The following is a 20514-nucleotide window of genomic DNA, read 5'->3' as shown; positions in this document are numbered from 1 at the left end:
TGTGTGCTTGTCTTTGTCCTATTAATGCTATTCCTTTGTCAGCAAGAATATTACTGCCACTATTGGGTTTCGATTCGAATATTTAATAATAACTATATCGTGGAATAACACCCGATGAAATACCGCTGCAGTCCCGCTGAAGACAACGTGAACAAATCATAACGATTTCCACGCTCGTTTTAAAATTGAATTTCATTTTCTAACATGCCTTACGTTGCTATTTTATCGAAGTAAGAATACTATCTCGATCGAAATCTGTAAACAGATGTTGAGGGATTTGTGTGATTGTGTGATTTGTACGTCAATAGTTACTTGTAACTGTGTAAAGCTGTACGTTTGAATAACGACTGCACCAATTGATTTTTCTTCTAATGTGCGCTGTTGGTCATATTGAAAAGAGTGAGTGGTATCATCAGCCAATCTACTATCAAAAGTCCACCACACAGCCTAGTATCTACCTACCTTAATCATATACTGTAGGCTCGTACAGATAATAAATCACACGTCTTGCAAAATATACATACTTTAGGGATGTTGCAAGTTTTGTACCCAAGCTCTAGAACCAGGTAAAATAGACTAATGTGAGTGACAGTTTAAATGTCTATGTACAGCAATATTACTTAATATCATGTACAACATCCTCCTTCCCGTTTGCCCACTGTATAAGATATAGCTTGCCTCATTCACGTGGAAACAGGCAACGATGGATTTGCCTCCTAGCGACTGTATTTTATACGAAGTAGAAATTATTACTCATCTTAAATAGCTACGATTATTCTTGAACTGCATGAATATTCCTATTAGTTTCAATTCTCTATCTAAGCGTACATACCAGTGACTATAAAAAAAACACTTGAATATTAAAAATGATTATAGTGGAGTATTTAGATAAATACAAAAAATTAACAAAATTGTACAAAACAATATAAAGTTATTGTGGACTTTCAGCGTTATATTGAAGTAGTCTTACGATTTGGTTTGCCATATATCATTATAGTTCAAAGTGTATTTCGTAACGAGTATAAAGCGATGGCATCAAAGGGCCGCTGGCGCGTTGGTACCACGTTGTTTCGCAACATGCGGTTACTCACTCGCTTCACTGAAACATCGTTACGATGAAAAATATATTTTTATACTACGCCATTGTTCATCACTTCCTTCTCTTATTTTAACTGCGATCTATTTTCAACTAGAAACGAGCGATCGTAATCTAATACACCCAGTTTTCCATGTTTTAAATCTGATTTTAATATTTAATGCGTAAACGAATTACTTAGTATATTGCATAGGAGATTTAATGGCTGGAATATCGGCTGGAGTATTTTGTACGATTCTAAGGAAAACAGGTTGTATTTTCTCAAATTAAATATAAAATATATATCGAAAATTGACGCATGTGGTATGAATGAGAAAAGCTAAGCACTAGATTGTGTTCAAAGAATATATCATGTCCAGACAAAGTTGCAGATTTAAGTTTAATTTACATGCTGTAACAAATGACACATGGCTTTTGAAGTGCATGGTAACTTGTAACTATTATAAATGATATGTTACGCTTTTAGAATTACAATTATATAACAAACAGAGGTTTAATGAAAAAAATACATATGAAGCACAACGTATATACAATTCTCTTTAAAAAATGTTTCAAGTCAAAACCACGAATGATTGTGAACTAGTTGTTTGGGGTATCTTTATTATGACGAAGGTACTTTACCTTTGTTGTAGTTCATCTTTCACGAAGCTAACACACAGCAAATATACTAATGATTGATTGATATACTAATTTCATCCCAATATAAATGACACTTTTGAATGATTTTGTCACCATGATATTGGATATTGAATTCTAGCGACAAAAGCCGCCTGCGTAGGAAATTGGTATATTCCTATAACAATATTGATATTATTTAATGTCTATTCTCGTACATAGAACAAAACACAGAAAAGTCGCTTAAAGCCATTTATCTAGAATGTAATTTCATTGGCGATAATTATTATAATTAATATTTCGTATGATTTAATTATGTCTCTTCTGTCATACTCTACTTCTCTCTGTCGTACTCTTATCTAAATTGCAATCATCGGAAAGTCGAATAACGGGTGTAAATGAATGGTCCTCTCGAGGAATCAACGGATCGTGACACTCGATACTGAATAATTCATTTAATCAATTTAATAGGAACAACGCACTCGTGGAACAGGCACCGTCTTTATAGCGACATAAATACTTATCAAATGACATTAGTCGATATTTTTTATGGCATTTACGACTCTATAATGCTTAAATTACGATGCTTTGTTGATAAGTAATATCCGGGTATTTACTTCATTATCATATATTCGGGTTTGTATGTACCAAAGTATAATTTGTTTAGGCGTCTTATTTCTATATATAAAATATAGTCGCTTCTCGTAGTTTATATATAGAACTATCAAATATCGTAGAGACATCTTTTAACCCAGTTCTTATTAATAGACAGAGAGTTCTAAGTCGTGTATTTATATGTATAAATATTTATATATTATAATTATAGACAATGCCGCTTCTCGCTGTCTGTACTTGGAACTGTATTTTTCTATGTGAATGAAGAAACGTCAAGCGTGAAGCGTGAAGCGTGAAGCGTGAAGCGTGATATAAAAGATAGATTTTACAAATCTACCTAATTATTTAAATTTTACTCTGGGCGTATTACGTCTGGTGTGTCGCATAATATACATGTGGAATAATGCAACGCATTTAAAATTTAAACTGATTTTTTATGATTAATAATTAACAATAGTTGTAGGTTCTAGTACAGTGAACTTGAGTAATCTTATTGCATTTTGTAGCACGATTACAATAATTATTATCTGTATTAAATATATTGTTATAATTTCTTTTAACGTTGATTAAGCGTTAAAAATTAAAAAATCAACATAGTTTTTCAAGTTTTATTATCAACGCTACGTTTCTAGAATTAAACAGATTGTCATAAATTAAAACAGTTCAATAAGAATTTTTTTTGGTACATTTTCATATAATTACTAAATTGAGTCTGATATTCGTTTTAATTACACACTCGACGAAATTTATCTATATTCGTATAGTAAGATAAACCTTACTTTTTAAGCTTATTAGGAGCTAAAACTTACAACTAATTATATCAATTACAATTGCTGTTTTACACTTTTAAAATGTATATACAATACTAACTTAAATCACTTTCGTAAATAAACTTTTAAATCATTAATCACAATCTTACAACCTATATAACGTTAAACGTTTCATAGATAATCTTTATAATGTTCACAAAAAGTTATTTAAAGGTTAGTTATAATAAAGGGATGAATGCGAAAATAAAATGTCCATTAACAATAGATCTAAACTAGCATCCAAATAAACATACAATGCAAAATGGAATCGATAATCCACAATATACGTTTCCCAATTTGTAAACAAGTATTACTGGTTTTTATTTTTGGTTCAATCACATGGCTTAAATGGAGGTTTTGTTGAGTCTGTGATAGTGTTTATATCCATGTCCATTGTTTGCTCAATATTGGGTACAGGAAAATTGTCATAGGAAATGTATTGCGGCGTTTGCTGCACCTCAGTTTTGGCAATGACCGGTCGTTTTTTAGTCTTCATATAACCTAATGCTGACACCAAGACAATGAAGACTATAAACCCAATACAACAGCCTACAACAAGGCTAAGCCGCCTCGTTAATATGTCAGCGATTCCCATATAAGTGTTTGAGAATGGGCCATCTAAGGACGTGCCAAAGATCTCTATTGTTGTCACCGTTGTACATTTACTGGTTTGAGTGTCATTCATATAGCCCCTCAGGTGATTAAAGAGTAGCTCGTCGCCATACAATTGAACACTCATGTTTTCCGATGACAGAGCAATTCGTGCGTCGGGCACGGACGATCCCGCTGACACGCCAAAGTTTCCCGTCGCTATAACGCAAATCGTATACTTAGCTCCAGGAGTCAAATGGCTTAATCGTGTCATCCTTGCTGTGGCGTTGACTATTTTACCACGAATCTGAAATTAAATCATACAAAATAGCGATCTATTTGTACAGAGTAAAAACTGCGGAGCCTCGCATGAACAATTGTTAAAGGGAAGATTTAAATGGATTCACCGTACAACCAAAATATCCACGGTCCAGGAACATAAATATTTTTTTATGGTCCATTGAAGTGATGCACAGCCTTTGTATTCAAATGTTTGTTGTAATGGTAACTCTACTCTTTTCATGCAACACGTTCCATTCATAATTATTAATTGTTAATTTATTTCAGGTATTATATTTGAATGGCTTTAAATGAAAATTTGCATTCACCTAAAGATCACGTATAATTTTAAAAGTATACAATTTTTTGTTCAGATTTTGATGACTATTTATATACATGTACAATTCATTTGTGGACTAAAGAGTGAATAAAATACATATGTCGGTGAAATATCTGCAATCAGAGACCGCGACTGATCTGGTATGAAACAAAGGCGTACTGTGAGTGATCAACGACCTCATTAGAAGGAACAATTGCTTCATTTATATCATACGTTTACGAAGCAAAGTTTTACATGGATATAAAAGAGTTAATACTCACTACCGCTGGCATCTGTTCCTTGTAGTAAGCTACTTGGTATCCACTTAAGCCGCTCTGATTGCGGCTCTGCCAAGACACTATTACAGAATAGGTTTGAATATCTTGAATTGCAATACGAATTACGACCGGCACGTCGCATAGCTTTTGCGATGTCAGCTCCAAAAAACTGTATCCGTGAAGTTCTTCCGGATGTTCACATCTCAAGTTGCTGCTACCTTTTAGCACTATTTTATAATGGTTTTGCATCCATTTCCATGTCTCTTGAGATTCACAGTTACATGTTAATGGATTTTCTGAAAATAAATGTTTATGTTAAATGTTTTAACGATTTATTTCAGTAAGAATTTAAATTTACGCATTTATTCGATTAAGGAATTATTTCCTACGCTATTTTATTTACTACACGAAGAGATTTTAACTAAGTAAAAATTCGGATTATTGATGATTGAATTGAGATTGATATATTTTATGAATACATACCATCGAAAGAAATTGATTTTATTTGAGTTTCCAAAGAGACGACGATTCTTATTGGAATGATTTCAAAGTAATTTTTACTAAAGTCTATATTGATGATTTTATTCAAAACTTTGAAAGTATCACTTGCTATGAATGAAAGCCAATTTCCACTCAAATTCAATTCAGTCAGACTCTGGAGGTTGTGAAATATTCCTTTGTTTATTCTTGTAATGTGATTGAAAGAGAGGTCCAACTTTTGTAAGCTTTGCAGATCAGCAGTGAATTCTTCGAGTTCCCTTATAGTGTTTTGTGACATATTTAACAATGTCGCAGAAAATAGTCCTTGTAACCTTTCTCTCGGAATGTTCTCTAGTTTATTTTCACTCATATCCAGCATTATCAAGTTGTGAAGTTTGGAAAACGCTCCTGGTGATAAACGAATTAGACAATTCGTTTTCAGTATCAATTTTTTCAATGATGGAAAGTTTTCAAAGTCCTTGCTTGTTATAATTGTTAAATTGGTGTTGGTGATTATAAGTTCCTCTAATAATGGAAATTGCTTGATTGGATATGATTGTAACAATTGCACCAATGAGTTTGAAGACATGTTTAATGTCGTTAATGCTGGGAGTACGGTTTCGGAAAGGCCATTACTAGGAATGTGCTTGAAAAAATTATGAGACAAATCAATTTCTTTAAGTCCTAAAGAATGTTGGAAAAAATTCGGTGGAAGAACTGTAAGTAGGTTATTATTCAAATTTAATGTTACTAAATTTTTTAGAGAAGGTGAATTAAAACCATTTAATACCGATATACGATTGTTACATAGGTTAAGCGTTCTTAAATTTTGTAAGCCAGTGAATTTAAAAAAATCAATGCTGTGCAGTTGATTTTCGCATAGATTTAAATTCTCTAATGATGTCACGTTAAATAACGCGACGTGTGGGAAGTCGGTGAAGCTATTTCCCTTCAAATTTAATTCTTGTAAAATAGTTGTGTAAGCAAAAATGTCTTTATGAATATCTTTTAAATAGTTATTAGCTAAATTAACTCGAAGTAAATTTTGGTTTTTAATAAATATAGATGGCGGTAGATATGTTATGTTTGACATTTCAAGAGATAAGGACTGAAGAGATGGTAAATGAGAAAATGTTTTTAATTCAAGCAGTGTAAAATTATTGTTTGATAATACTAATGTCTTTAGGCCAGGTATTTGAATTTGAGTGACATCTTCCCACGTTAAGAAGTTATTATTCATATCTAAATCATTTAAATTTGGAAGAGTTTTTAGTGATTCTGTTTGGATAAACGTTATAGCATTAAAATTAAGCCGAATTTGTTTAACTGGTAACGTCGACATATCGAAATCTAAACTTACGATCCTATTATGAGATAAGTCTAAAATTTTTAGCTTTACCAAGCCGTTGAACGTTTCCTTATCTATGTGGTTTATATGATTAATTTGCAGATACAGTTCTTCCAACGTTACAATATTAAAAAACGTTTCATTGTTCAGAGTTGTGAGCCTATTGCTACTTAAGTCCAAATACTTAATTTTCTTTAAATGCATAAAACTCTTATTGTCAATATGTACAATACTATTATTCTTAACATACAGCCTTTGGATATTAAATAATTCATTAAAAAGATTGGAAGTGAGTACTTTTAAGTTATTTTCTGTGAGCCACATTATTTGTACGTTAACCTGACCACGTAGAGAACTATTTTTCAATAGAGACAGTTGATTTGTACTGAGTTGAATAGAGACTAACGAAGAATTTCTATTGGGGAATACATCACCGATCATGTTAAGCTGATTACTTTGCAAGTTAATATGTTGCAGTTTTTTCAATGTAATGAATGCATGCGAATCAATACTCTGTATAATATTATTTTGCAAATGTAATTCTAATAACTCAGGCAGTGGGCTGAAGACATTTCTTTTAATGTGTTTTATTTTATTATTTTGTAGCCTTAATTCTCTTAGTTCTTCTAATTTCTCAAATACTGATTCACTTATTTCACTAATTCCATTATTATCAAGACTTAGCGTAACTAATTTAGCATTTGCTGCAAAAACTTGATTTGGAAGCTTTTTTAAAAAATTTGTTCCCACATGTAGTTGTGTTAAATTATGTAATGAAATAAAGCAAGAAGGATGTAAAAACCGTATTGCGTTATGTTCTAGGTTTAGAACTGCTAATGAAAGAGCGTTCTGAAATGCATCCTCTGGTATTTCTAAGATATTATTTTCCGATAAAAATATTTCAGTTAGTTTACTTAAACCAGAAAAAACACCAGCTATATAATGAAGGTGATTATGACTTATATCTATTGTACGGATATTACGATTTCTTTGAAATATATTTTTAGAAATGCTTATTAATTTATTTCGACTTAAGTCTATCGTTTCTAAATAAGCTAAAGAATAAAAAGCTTGCTCATCAATATGTTTGATTTGATTGCTAAAAAATGTCAGTGTTTTAACACGTGGAACACAGTTTAACCAATTCCTTTCAATTCTCGTTAGAAAATTTGAGCTTAAATCTAAAGTTATTAATTTTTCTATGATTACATTTGAACTATTTGGCATTGATTCTATTTTATTCCACGCTAGCCGCAGACTGCTAAGTTTACTTAGATTTTCCAAAGGTCTCAAAGGAAAAATGTAAAGAAAATTCCCAGTAATATCCAACTCAGTCAAAGTTTCCTCTAAGTAATGAAATGCATTTTCTGAAATATTTTCTATTTTATTACCCTTCAAATTGATTTTATTCAGTTTGAGATGTTGAAAAGTGTTCTCTTGAATTTCTTTGATCTCGTTGAGTTGTAAGTCAAGTGTTTCAATATTATGTAACTGAGAAAAAGATTCTTGAGGTATCCTTTTCAATTTACCGGAAATTATGCTTAAAGACCCCAAGGAATCACGAAGAGATAAAAAGGCGTTTGCATTTATCGTATCAATGTTCGATTGAGAAATTTGTAAATTGATTATTTTCACTTGTGGAGGAAAAAGATCGGGCTTTAACTCGGTTATTAAGCTTTCCAGGTCATAAATTGATAAAGACTGAATGGGTCCTTTTATCTTGGATAATACATTTTTGACGACACTTGGGGTTGCACTGGGACATTCGAGAAATAATCCTGAAATAAAAGTATCGGTTAGATTGAGGTGAAATATCCAACTAGGAACTTATGATTAGTTTTTTACCTTCTTTAAAATTATAACAGGGACAAATTGGATTATCTGACAGACTTGGACACTGCGATTGTTCTTCTCCTTGCAGTATCGGGATATTTATTATTGTGAGGAATGCGTATAGTCCACATTTTAATATGGGTGATAAAGTGAGGCCCATATTGATTTGACGTCATTTCCATTTCATAGTGCTTTCTCGGCGATTATGAACCGATAGTAGAACCTGTAAAGAACAATATCTGTAGGTATGTAAACTTAAACTAATGTACATCTGACTTTACACCACTGCGCTGTTTGTGAAGGTGAGACTAATTTGTGATTAGTAAAAAACAATTAACAAAATAAAAAAACGTGTCTGTACTTATGTTCACGTTAAAAGTTATACTTTGGCGTAACAAGATAAAAATCTTTTCAATTTTTTTATCGTTTGCCTTATTCTACGTTTGTAAAAAAACGACACTAATAAGAGAAAAAAATACTTTCATCATTTTTCTCTAACGCGTCAACAGAATAACTTTAATTAAAACTATATTCAAATAGGTTTAATGGAACATATATATGGCTAAGCCTTCAATCATTGTTATAAGCATCTATTTAGAGTTCGACCCCTAACGTTTGTCATGAAGTCCATGAACTATAATAATAAATATTTAAACAATATAATCTGAAATAAATAAGTTATTATAATTATAAAGTGTTGTGTTGCACGTTTTTTTAAAAATATTATTCAATAATACAAATTAAAAAAAATTGACTAAGACGCGTGAGTTAAAATTGTTTATTTTAAAAACCTAGCATAAATATCTTTTTAAAATTGTTTTTCTGGTTCATATTAGATTATAACATTGTGATAAGAGTGAAATTTCAATGTATGATATTCACATAAAAGCAATATTAATTTCGTACGCTTACATTACGCTCTACGCCTAGCTAATTCAAACAAATTGCTCCCTCTATGATTACTAGCCCGAATCTCAATGGTAATAAACAAGAGGCTATTGTCTACTGACTATAATTACAAGGAAACGGTTGCTTTCTAATTTAAGTGAGCCGCCTGGAAAGGGTTTAATTTATCACCTGCGTGGATATGCACAGTTGCTCTTTGTTCATTGCAACTTTTAAGTTAACAACTGTTAATTAGCATGAACGCGAATACGTTATACAATTAAGTAGATTTCAAACTAAAATATTATATGTAACTATAAATAAATGTCAAATGTTTTAATAACTGTTTCATTGGCTTAGTGTAGGCAAAAGGCTCTTCGTTAATTTCTGATCACGATTTTTTCTTTAAACATTGATCAATCTCCGCTCGTGTAGCAGGATTTTGTTTCGTTAACTAAGTGTGTATGTGTTAACTCTCTAAAGCCTATCGCAATAAAATCATGGAATATTTAATTTTAGCATTAAACAACTCGTAGCCAAATTATCCTTTTGAAATAACCAATATTTACTGAACTGTTATGAGTACGATACATAGGTTTTTACTATATTTATATGCAGATAATATTAATTTCTTATTAAATGTATATAATATAATTTGTCAAATGTAACGTTTACCTAAAAGAATTGAGTGAATTCGTGTCGGGCCGATGTTATGACAGGATAAAAGTCTCCATTAGAGGCCTCGAAAGAGCTAAATTAAAAATCGATTTACTCTCAAAACATTTATTTTAGACAAAGCGCCCTTGGGGCTACTGGAAAATAATAAAGTACAAAATTACCTTTCGAACTTACATTGCTCAAAGCGAAGCCTCGGACTGACGACCCGCTCAGAAAAAACATCTCTGAGTGCAATACGAATATTTTAATAATTGATTCTAATTGGTGTTTAAGATATTTGTTTTTCTTGTTTAATTCCTTGAATTTATTTTAAATACGTTTTTGGCGACTTGGACTAAAGCCCTAGATATAATAATTTAAAATGGTTTTTGCGCTGTTTTACCTAAGCGTCTCTTTGGCCCATTTCCGTCTATATTTATATAAAATAATGTTTGTTTTTAATACAGTGAAAAGATTTTTTTGTACTTTTTATTATTAATTAGGTGATTTGCATATTCAGTGGATTTCGCGTACAACGACGATGAAGGGATACTCTAATTTCGTCGTTATATCTGGAATTCGTTACGGGCAATGGTTGATAACACATTTAAAAAATACCGCAGAATATCACTTAGAAACTGACCCATAAAATAGCTGATATGCAAAAGGTAAAGGCCTCCACAGTTGCTGACGATCTGTGTGAATGTTAACAAAAGATAAGAAATGTTTGTGAGCGAAATAAATCTTTGTAAGAAAACACTTTTTTAACCAGATTAAAGATATTTGTATTATTATAAAGTGATAATTATTTACATAATTTTAAAATTAATTTTTTTTTCGACGTTACGCGTGCTTTACAGCATGCGTGGTCACAGTGACTGAAGACAAAAGGTGTTGAATGTCAAAAGTATTACAGCTGTAGAGAAAGTTGTCTCATCTGTATTTATTTTAAAGATGACGGGTTTTTTTAGAAGTGACTAACGGTGTCCTATATTTTTGCGGATTGTTTGTCTTGAGGTTTTAATTTGGATATTATTGGATTCCAGGTGTTTGATATTTTTTAGGCCGTCTTCTCTATTGATATTGGGGTGTTTTTTATTTCAATGGCTTCGCGTACCAATATTGGGAAGAATCTTTTTTCTTTCGCAAGTACTTTCGGTTTAAATTCAAAATTATGTAAATAATTTACAAGTTTATAATAATAAAAATAGCTTTAATCCGGTTATGTAAACAAAAGACAATACTATAAATATTTGTATCTTTGGCGGCTGCCTCCGGTTGCAATAACTGCATGGAATTTCTAGATATTTGTTACAAATGATTCATTAAAAACAGTCTCTACAACCGAATTCGGCATTACATCCAAAGTCGCTACAGCCACATTTGTACTAAAGTATGCTTTAAGTTCATAGGACTTAGATTTAACGTAGTTATGGGCCAAAGTCGTAATAAATGAAATCCACTGTAACTAAATATGGGGCACGTTTTTTTAAAAAACAACATAATTTAAATAGCTATATTTTTCTAAATACGCTTAGTATATTAAGTCTTGGTGATGGATTATAAAGGAATTCAGAGCAAACTCCCATTCATCACGAAATATTTGAAAATCACAATATAATTACGTTAATGTTTGCTAATGCTGTTAGCTGAGATTAATCAATAAATTTTTGGCAGCTCGTCATAATATTCTAAGCTCATAAGGATTGACAAAGTAGATCTTTGTCAATTAAATTTATGACAATATTTTTAATGTTAAAAAAAAATATGACGGGGACGCTGAAATGTACGTAACGTATGTACCGTGAAATTTCAAGCTAGAAAATATTAATAATGTTAATTATAATTTTAAAGTAAATTGCTTCGATTACATTTCTATTTAGCTGTTTTATATAATGAATAATTTTCATATAAATTTTGTTAAAAACCTTCTTTAAACAGGCTTATTAACCGTATACTACACTAGAGTTAATTCTCGATTCATTATATTAAAGAAGTTCCATTATAATTTCCGATTGCATACTATAAAATATAGTATTGTTGTCAAAGAAAACTTAAGTATTTTCATCTAAAATTCGTTTAACTTTGACAATTGTACGTAGAGTCCTGCCTGATTAACTTAACGTACTTCTTTTGAAAAACTTTCAAGGTTTTTAATTAAAGTAACCTTTTATTCGTAGCAAAGGTTCGAAACTTTAATTTAAGCTGGATTTCATTAATCCAGAGAATTAGTCTCGTGAGCATTACATAGAGTGATATGGCCTTGCCGCGTCATGTCGAATACGTATCTGGGGAAATTTTCATCAATTTTTGAGGTACTTATCCGTGTTTATGGCTCTACCTGAGCCACTTAAGAGTAAATGTATTTGACAGTATTATTAGACTTGTAGTAAGAGTGTTATAATCTGTATGCAATAATGCTCCAATGTATAGATTTACGACTTTAATTGTTAATTATGTATGTAAATTTTTAAAACATAAAGTATTTTATTTTTATTTTTTTGAAAAGGGGGCAAACGGGCAGGAGGCACACCTGATGTTAAGTGATACCGCCACCCATGGACACTCCATGCAAGAGGGCTCGCGAGTGCGTTGCAGGCCTTTTAATTTAAATTAACATGTTATCAAAAACCTATAAGCAATAGTAACTATTAACATCAGTTCTGCTCCTCGAATGAACTTAGATTTCAAAACGTTATAGAGAAATAGAAACATTAATAAGAACCAAAAAAAAATATTTCTTGCTGAACAAATTCAAAACCTTCAATAGCCAGACGTGCATGCATACGTTGCATTGTTCCATAAAAGGTCTTTGTGTTCCGAAATCTCAACAACAAAAATGCGAGGCGTTGACATCTTACCGAAACCCATTTAGGCGTGATATCTAAACTGCGGCGATAGTACTCAAGCCCATGAAAAGATGATTACATTGACAAATGACGCTCCCTTGAGCCCTAAGGTCGGTAATCTAGTGGCGAATGTTGTTCAATTAATTCTCCCTACTATCTTTACTATTATTTTTCTGTCATATCTCGGAATTCTTTATCTATCCTACTGAATATCATATAACTGTATTGTTTTTCTTTGGTTATTGTTATGATGTTCGTATATTCGTATTTCTGTTTTGTTTATATTGTTATGTAAAAATACATATTACAAAAAAACATAATGAAAGGAAACTAATATATGTATCATTATATACCGTATTTCTTTCATTATGATGATTATGAAGACTAAAAATAGAATCACAATAAAAGTAGTAAAAGCCCATTACATACTATGATGATTATTATCTGTTACCTGAAAAAAAAGTTTACTCCTTATGAATCGTTGCCTTTAGTTAATCTTATAATAATGTTTAAACCATATAAAGAACATTTGCGTATTTATCATCCAAATCCTAAATAAATACAAACGAATGTCGCATTATTTCTCTAGGCTTTTATGTTAAAACCGTCACTTGTTTTGGTATATACTGGACCCTGAGAAAACATTCGACGATTTTTGTTCTCATACACAGACCAGGTTGGGAGCTTCGGATTTAATACAAAAGCATTTGTTTAGTCATCCGTTAGTTGTGTTTGTTTATCTATTTGGCCGTGATTAATACATTTATAATCTGATTTAACTGAGTCGAACACAAATCCGATTTCCTTACAATTATTTAGGCTAATGAAGGTCGTCTATTTACGACTTTGAACACAATAATTCGATTTGTGACAAATGTTGACATTTTGTCTTTTGATTATTGTGAATGCTGGTTCGAATACTGTTTTTTAACTGCATCTTATCGTAAGGCAATAAAAGGCATAATATTGACAGCCCGTCTCAAATATTAATCAAAAAATGATTGATAGAACCTTGGTTTCCAACCAATGAGTACCGCGTATCCAAATTGACTGATTTAGTTTTAATACATTATCGATAAAACTAATAGTTTTTTGTTTATTCAAAAATTTTGTTGTCTCTTAGGTAACTGTTAAACAAACAACTATTCCTTATATAATAATTTAAAAGTTTTTATTAATCAATCAGTAACTACAAGGTCAGTTAGGTTTGACTTTTATGATCCACGACACTACGAACGAATCAACACAGTTTCAACAATGTTTAACACAGGTCAACTAAAAATTAAATAAATCAGTTCCTCTATCTGTTTCATGATCAATCAAATAGGTAAGTAGGTGATGAGCCTCCTGCGCATTTATGGGCCTAAAGCAAGCCGCTTTCCCCGCAATGTTTTCCTTCACCATTCGAGCGAATGTTAAATGCGCACATAGAAAGAAAGTCCATTGGTGCACAGCCGGGATCGAAGCTGCGACCTCAGGGAGAGTCGCACGCTGAAGCCACTCTTTTTTTTTTCGTCAGGAAATGCTTTTACGCATATCCCTACGGTATTTTACACCAGCAGGGATTATGTGGGACTCAGACTTAATAAACCCTACCCACTAAAACCTGACGGATGACTTCAGCTCGCCAAAGGGCGACGGCAGATAACAGCTGAGCCCTATCCTTACCCCCGCCAAACGCGAATGCCACAATGCCACATGACTCACACACAAATCTTCCAAATCTTAACTCAGCCAACTCCACTCTAGAAGCCACTCTAGGCCAACACCGCTCAACACAGCTCAACTAGTCGTATATCATGTAAATGAGTATAGTAATAATGTAGAGGCAACGTCTGTCCCACGATATCTGTACAATTTGCTCGAAAACTACAGCGGTACTATGTGTACGTGGTTTCGCATTGACTTGCTGCAAATAGAAGTATCGGTCAGCGCATATATATGAATTTATACTTGAATAAAGCCAAGAGGACTTCAGCTAGGCAGTCGTATAATAAACCGATACGGAGATGGGGTCGTTCAATAGGTTAAAAGTTAAGATTCAAAGATAGTAAATCGTCAGAGATAATAATCGTGGATATTTTATTTCCTACAATAAAGTTCACAAAAGTGACTTTGACATGAATTACCGTCTAGCCTATACAATAATTATGGACAATACAATATAATATTTACTTATTTTTTTACAATACTAACGTTATGTTATTTAAAAGTGTTAGTGTTCTATAATGACTTGCACTTATTCACTACACTAGGTTTATTAACAGAAAAGGTTCAATTCCCTTGGAATCTCATTATAAATGTTTTATAGTGTCTTATTATAAAAAACATAATATTTTTGTTTGTTGGAAATAAACTTATTTATTAAGGTATTTTATTTCTATGATGTGACGTTAAGAGAATAAGCACGGTTATAACCGAGCACAACAAATTAAAAAAAAACTGTTCTTTATTTGAACAGTATTTTGTTTAAAAGAACATACACTTTAGTAAACACATTACAGCCAATAAAAACTCTTTATCGGTTTTGGCTCCATGTTTTTTTTCAATTATTTTAGTTTTTAGGCTGCCAGCTGATTGATTACCTGCATGACACATGTCGTCGATTATTGGATTTATGACAAGCCATCCTCACGATGTTTACCTTGATCATTCAAGCAATAAATTTGAAAGTTGCACGTTAAGCCACTAAGCCAGCATTGTTCTCTATGTATGTATAATTTGAACAGAAAACAGTTTTCTCGTATTCAAATTACATTATTCCGTTCATACACGAAAGAAAATATTTGGAGTTATTTCTGACTTTATGGTTAACATAAGTTTTATTACACTGAACAATCGTTTTATTATATCATATAAACAATTATCCATCCTTATCAATTTCTAATACACATTATTAGGAATGTCAATGAAGATATTCCTTTTGCTGAGATGCCTGAAGTTAAGCTATATTAATTGATGACACAAGGCTGTGTAGTTTACAGTTTATGTAAATTGACGTTTAAAGTTTATTTTGTAAACTTAAAACGTCAAACGGCGATGTGAATGTTTTCTAAACAGAAACGTCAAGGCCTTGATAAATATTAATACATGTAATGTTAAAAACATACTCATTAAATTAGGTAAGGTAGGGTCATAATTTCAAATATAAAGTGATTACTATACATTTGTATAATTTATTTCAATCTCACTGTGAGTTGTTATATGTAAACTTATTTATCATATACAAAATACATTTTGATCGAATTTAGCATGTTACTCAGTAATAAATAGGCGAATAATTGAAAATGTTACAGTAACATAACAAAAGTCGTTTTTGAAATGCAGATTTGGATATTTACATAGTCTAATAATACATCGGTCCCTTTCAATAACCAATTTACATATATTAGTAATTATTAACTACAAACACAATTTAATACATTATGTATTTGTAACCTAAAACAATTTCAGCTTTGATTATTCGAGTACCTTTATTTTAATTACAACCCAAATGCGACCACAACCGCTAATTTCCACGAGAGGGTTAACTTTTTGCCAAAAACGAGATTTGTATCAAAATTATATATACTGTTTTGAAGGCAATCCAATTTTATTAGATAATAATTTTCTATATACAAGTATTATAAAGTCCTGTAATCATGGGGAAGACATATATTTGCATCTTCTTTTGATTGATAACCATAATTATTTTTGTTACGCGAGATTCAAACTATGTCAATTTGCGTTTTTAATATAATAATAATTTCAACAGCCGTAATGAACCGTGAATATTCTTTGAAGCAATAACAACTTTGCTGTAGTAGATGGCGTTAATGTAGTATAATTTGAATAGACTCTAATCATAATATCAAAGAGTAACTGGATGTGACAGCGACCACGATTGCAAAACCGTTAAAATGTCAAGTTATTTCAATAATGTAAATAATTTGCGTTTAAATTCGTTAAGGTTTCATTTAAATACCACTTTTAGATTGAATAGAATATCTAATACGGTTGTTAAACGAATTGTTTAAATTTGTGGTCAAAGTCAAAAATAATTTATCAGTCATGTTCACTTATAAACGTCATCAAATAAAAAAGAAATATACATTAAATGCTTCTAATTTTAGATTTACTGCCAATAAACTCTTATAAGTTTTTTTTTGTATTACACCGCGTTTGTTAGGAGCTGCAACCATCACACCATGTTCCACATGACATCAGCAGGAGGCATGGTGAAATAGGAGCACGCACTTACATTCTCTGTAATACATAGTCAAAAATAACTATCATCACACGAAACCAGTCACCATGGTATCTTCATTTCCCTTCTTATTGTCGGGGAAATGATTGCGAAGATCTTAACATTCAACCCTACATAATGTGAGTGCCTTAGGATAATGATAAATGTGTTTAAATACAGTAAAAATCTAAATAAAATAACAACGATGTTTATATACGCAATAGAGAAACAAAATAAGTATATAACCCAAAAATTGTTATCATCAAGTTAACTGAATAAAATTTAATTAAAACACTGTTACGTGTATATTGGCGACTTTTTTATTTACAGTTAAAAAATATGAATGTATTTTAAATTCTTAAAAAACAAAACCAGCGCTTGGATTAAATTTATTTTAAGCTGATTCCAACAACTAACATACTTACCTACATAATCTTATTTTACAATTTAGCTGATATAATACATTTTTCCAGCCAAATAGAATCAGTATGAAATTTAATAAAAACTATTCGGCTTGTCACGTGTTATACGCAAGTTTGAATGAAGGCAACGGTAAATTTATAATTCTAGAATGAACATGTAAAAATATAATACTGTAAATTGTTCGTATTTAATGGATACTTGCGTAAATAATATCGCGTGCAGTTATGAATTACGTAGATCGTATCTTAATAAGAATGGGGCTGATACAGTTATGGCCGCTTAAGAGTAAACTATCATTGTCTTGTTTATTTGTTTTAGACAAATATAATTGTATATTTCATCTAAATATAATTGCTACTATGTGTTATATTTACTTTGTTAATTGCAATAAATAATATTATACAAAAAATTTTAATAGGATACAAGACTTGAATTATAAAGGTAACGTTTCTGCAATTTTTATTCTTGTTTTAAGGCTTCTATGTTTTAAATAAACGTTGATGTAAAAGGTCTTTCACATTGGTAAATAATATTGCTATAAACAGTATTATTACAATAACGCAAATTTGTATTAAAATTGAACTATTTTTGCATTCACATTAAAATTTCATTATTATACCATTTCTTTGTAAATCTGTATAATTAAGCCCACCCCTAAGTTAATAATACCTGTCAAAAAGTAAACTGTACGTAAGCAAAATTTAATATTTTAATACTCAACAATAATGCTTAAATAGTTACATTTTAAATACAATAGACACGAAAGTTCGTTTCCATATAGTAATTATATATTTTTTAGTTAGTCGAATTTATAATTTACGAATTTTTAAATTCACGTCCAGCATGCGTTCATGTTGCGTGATACAAATAAGATACAATTATTTATAAAAGTATTTTTAGGTAAGACCTTTTGCCAGCCTCACGTTTGTAAGGCAGGATACACGCCTGCCTATAATTTTTCTTAAATAGCTTCATGTTACAATTTTTAGACGTTTATAATATATATCAATTCCAGTCCCGTAACCTACTAGAATAGACGTTACAAAATGTCCTAATTGATTATTTTATCTTTGCTCGAGAATGAATTTAAAAAAAACACGTGAAAAGCATGCGTTATGAATACTTTCAAAATGGAATAAGAAAGGAAATGGTAGGAAAAGTTTCTTTATAATTCCATACATGCTAATCCTTCAAGCGTGCCAATTATCATGTATAACTAATGTTACTTCAGAATAAAAGTATTGTTATTAAAGTTCAAAGTCGAGTACGTTAAGTATCAATTGAAATAAATCAGCAACTACTATTCCTAACATTTACATACAAGGCCATTTTACGCATATTGGACAAAAAATGCTGTCAGATTTATCAAAAGCATTTTTATATGCCACGCATTGAACAAGGCATTTCCATTTTTTTGTGAGTATTCATTATGAGCGCTCATTGTGAGACACTGTTAAAAATATCTGCCAGTTAATTCAGAACTTTGCAATCTAAACAAAAGCATTGTTTGAAAAACGCAAAAATATTAAAAAGCAACATTTAAATTTACCCGTGCCTTACCGTTATGATAACAACACTTTTAATTAACCACACAACAAATCCAACGATTACAGATCGCGATCACAAATTTCCGTTCGACTGTCTCGGATATAGTTGGCGAAGTGTGGACCAGCGTTGGGAGCGACCGGCGTCTTTCCACTCCCGAACTTCACTGGAACAGGGATCTCAGCGGAGTCTGCGTAGTAGCACGATCCCTACAGATTGCTTTATGGGAATAAACGATAATAAATTACGAACATACATGTGTAAAGCGAACGAGCCCGCGCTCTTGATTAGTTTGAAGTCTCCGCTAATGTGTTAGGTATGAGGAACGTGACGCGTGTCATTGTATGTACTTACAACTTGGTGTGAGCCAAAAAGTCCTTCAGAGCTTTGAAACACTTCCTAAATATTAATATGCGAGGAAAATGTGCGACTTTATTTGTCAACATTCATTTTTGTTCCTTAAAATCAACTCTTGATTATTATTATTATCATATATTATCTGTATTAAAATGATTTAATTACGCGTTCCTATGCGCATGAAGTTTGTTTTTAAGGTCAGTCATGGATATCTCATATAGTAAACGTTCAATCCTAAACAAAAATGCTTATTTATTATAAGAATACGTTAGAAAATACGTTTTCGTCAGTTTTGAAAGAGAAAATAGGTCAAATTATGTATAATCCACGATAGTTTATCATATTAGCAAACCGAATTTTTATTCTGTATCAAAACCTAATATAGTAACTAAAATTAAAGCAATTAAAAGTATCTGTTTTTCACGTGGCGTAGGCGTTCTAAAAATAACAAAAAAGTTGAGCAACTGTTAAATAGAAAAGTTTTGTGAGTGGACTAACGTCAATTATAGCATTCTACGAAAATTAATTTGAATGTTTCAATGCGTGTTAGGTAGATCCCGGTTTAAATCCCTTCTGAGATGTAATAACCCTCAAACGTCTAACTGTCGAAGCGCCCCATAAATCAACATCCAAGGTCATTGAACAAAATGTCAGAAACAAACGATTTTTACATGTAGATGTTGTTTGTTTTATACAAATTGGATATGCGGAGGGATAATTGATTTGCTCCCTTTTCAAAATATTTCATCCGCTTGTTTTTATTTCATCTTTCAAAGCGAGTTATTTGCGGAAAGATTCTTGGAGTGTGCAGTGCATTGTTTACAAGTTTTAAGTTCAACTAAACTTCAGGCATTCATGGCAAGCCATTCAGATATTACACAAACTGAAATAGTTATTTATTATAAAAGAGAAAACTTAATAATCAAATGAATGAATAGTAAAGTGACAAAAGTACATCAATTAGTATGCTGGCTGAGTTGTATTCGTCAGCAGTCTCGAATATTAGTATTATTCAATATGTATTATTATTACTGAAATATTAACTAGCTAATGTATTATTCGATTATTAAAACTGAGCTATAAGTAATAAACATAATTGACATAAACAATGGGTCAGATCGACTTACAAAAAACTGTGGAGATACAACTCTCGGTCTTTGGTCTAGGATTTCGTAATTTGTTCTTGACATATGCTAAAATACGCAGTCGACTTTTGGAGTCTGAGGCACGCCGGTTTCCTTTACCGTTTAACACACATAGAAAGTAAAGTCTATAGGCGCGCAGCGAGCTTCGAACATAGGACCTGAGGT

The 20514-nt window shown here is 31.5% G+C and overlaps 1 protein-coding gene across 1 annotated transcript; it reads right to left on the bottom strand.

The window, feature by feature from the left end:
- Nucleotides 1–3181: 3181 nt before the first annotated feature.
- On the bottom strand, nt 3182–18986 carry LOC123711410 (protein artichoke). The gene is made up of 5 exons (XM_045663987.1): nt 18863–18986; nt 8276–8486; nt 5086–8208; nt 4606–4898; nt 3182–4033 (listed from the first exon to the last, which is right to left on the bottom strand). The coding sequence occupies exons 2-5, from the start codon at nt 8421–8423 to the stop codon at nt 3467–3469; spliced, it is 4131 nt and encodes a 1376-aa protein (XP_045519943.1). The 5' UTR covers nt 8424–8486; nt 18863–18986; the 3' UTR covers nt 3182–3466.
- Between the last annotated feature and the right edge of the window lie 1528 nt (nt 18987–20514).

This window comes from Pieris brassicae, chromosome 6 (assembly GCF_905147105.1).
Source record: "Pieris brassicae chromosome 6, ilPieBrab1.1, whole genome shotgun sequence".
Lineage (NCBI taxonomy): Eukaryota > Metazoa > Arthropoda > Insecta > Lepidoptera > Pieridae > Pieris > Pieris brassicae.
Note: the sequence above shows the minus strand (reverse complement) of the source record. Positions and strands in the feature narration are given on the sequence as shown.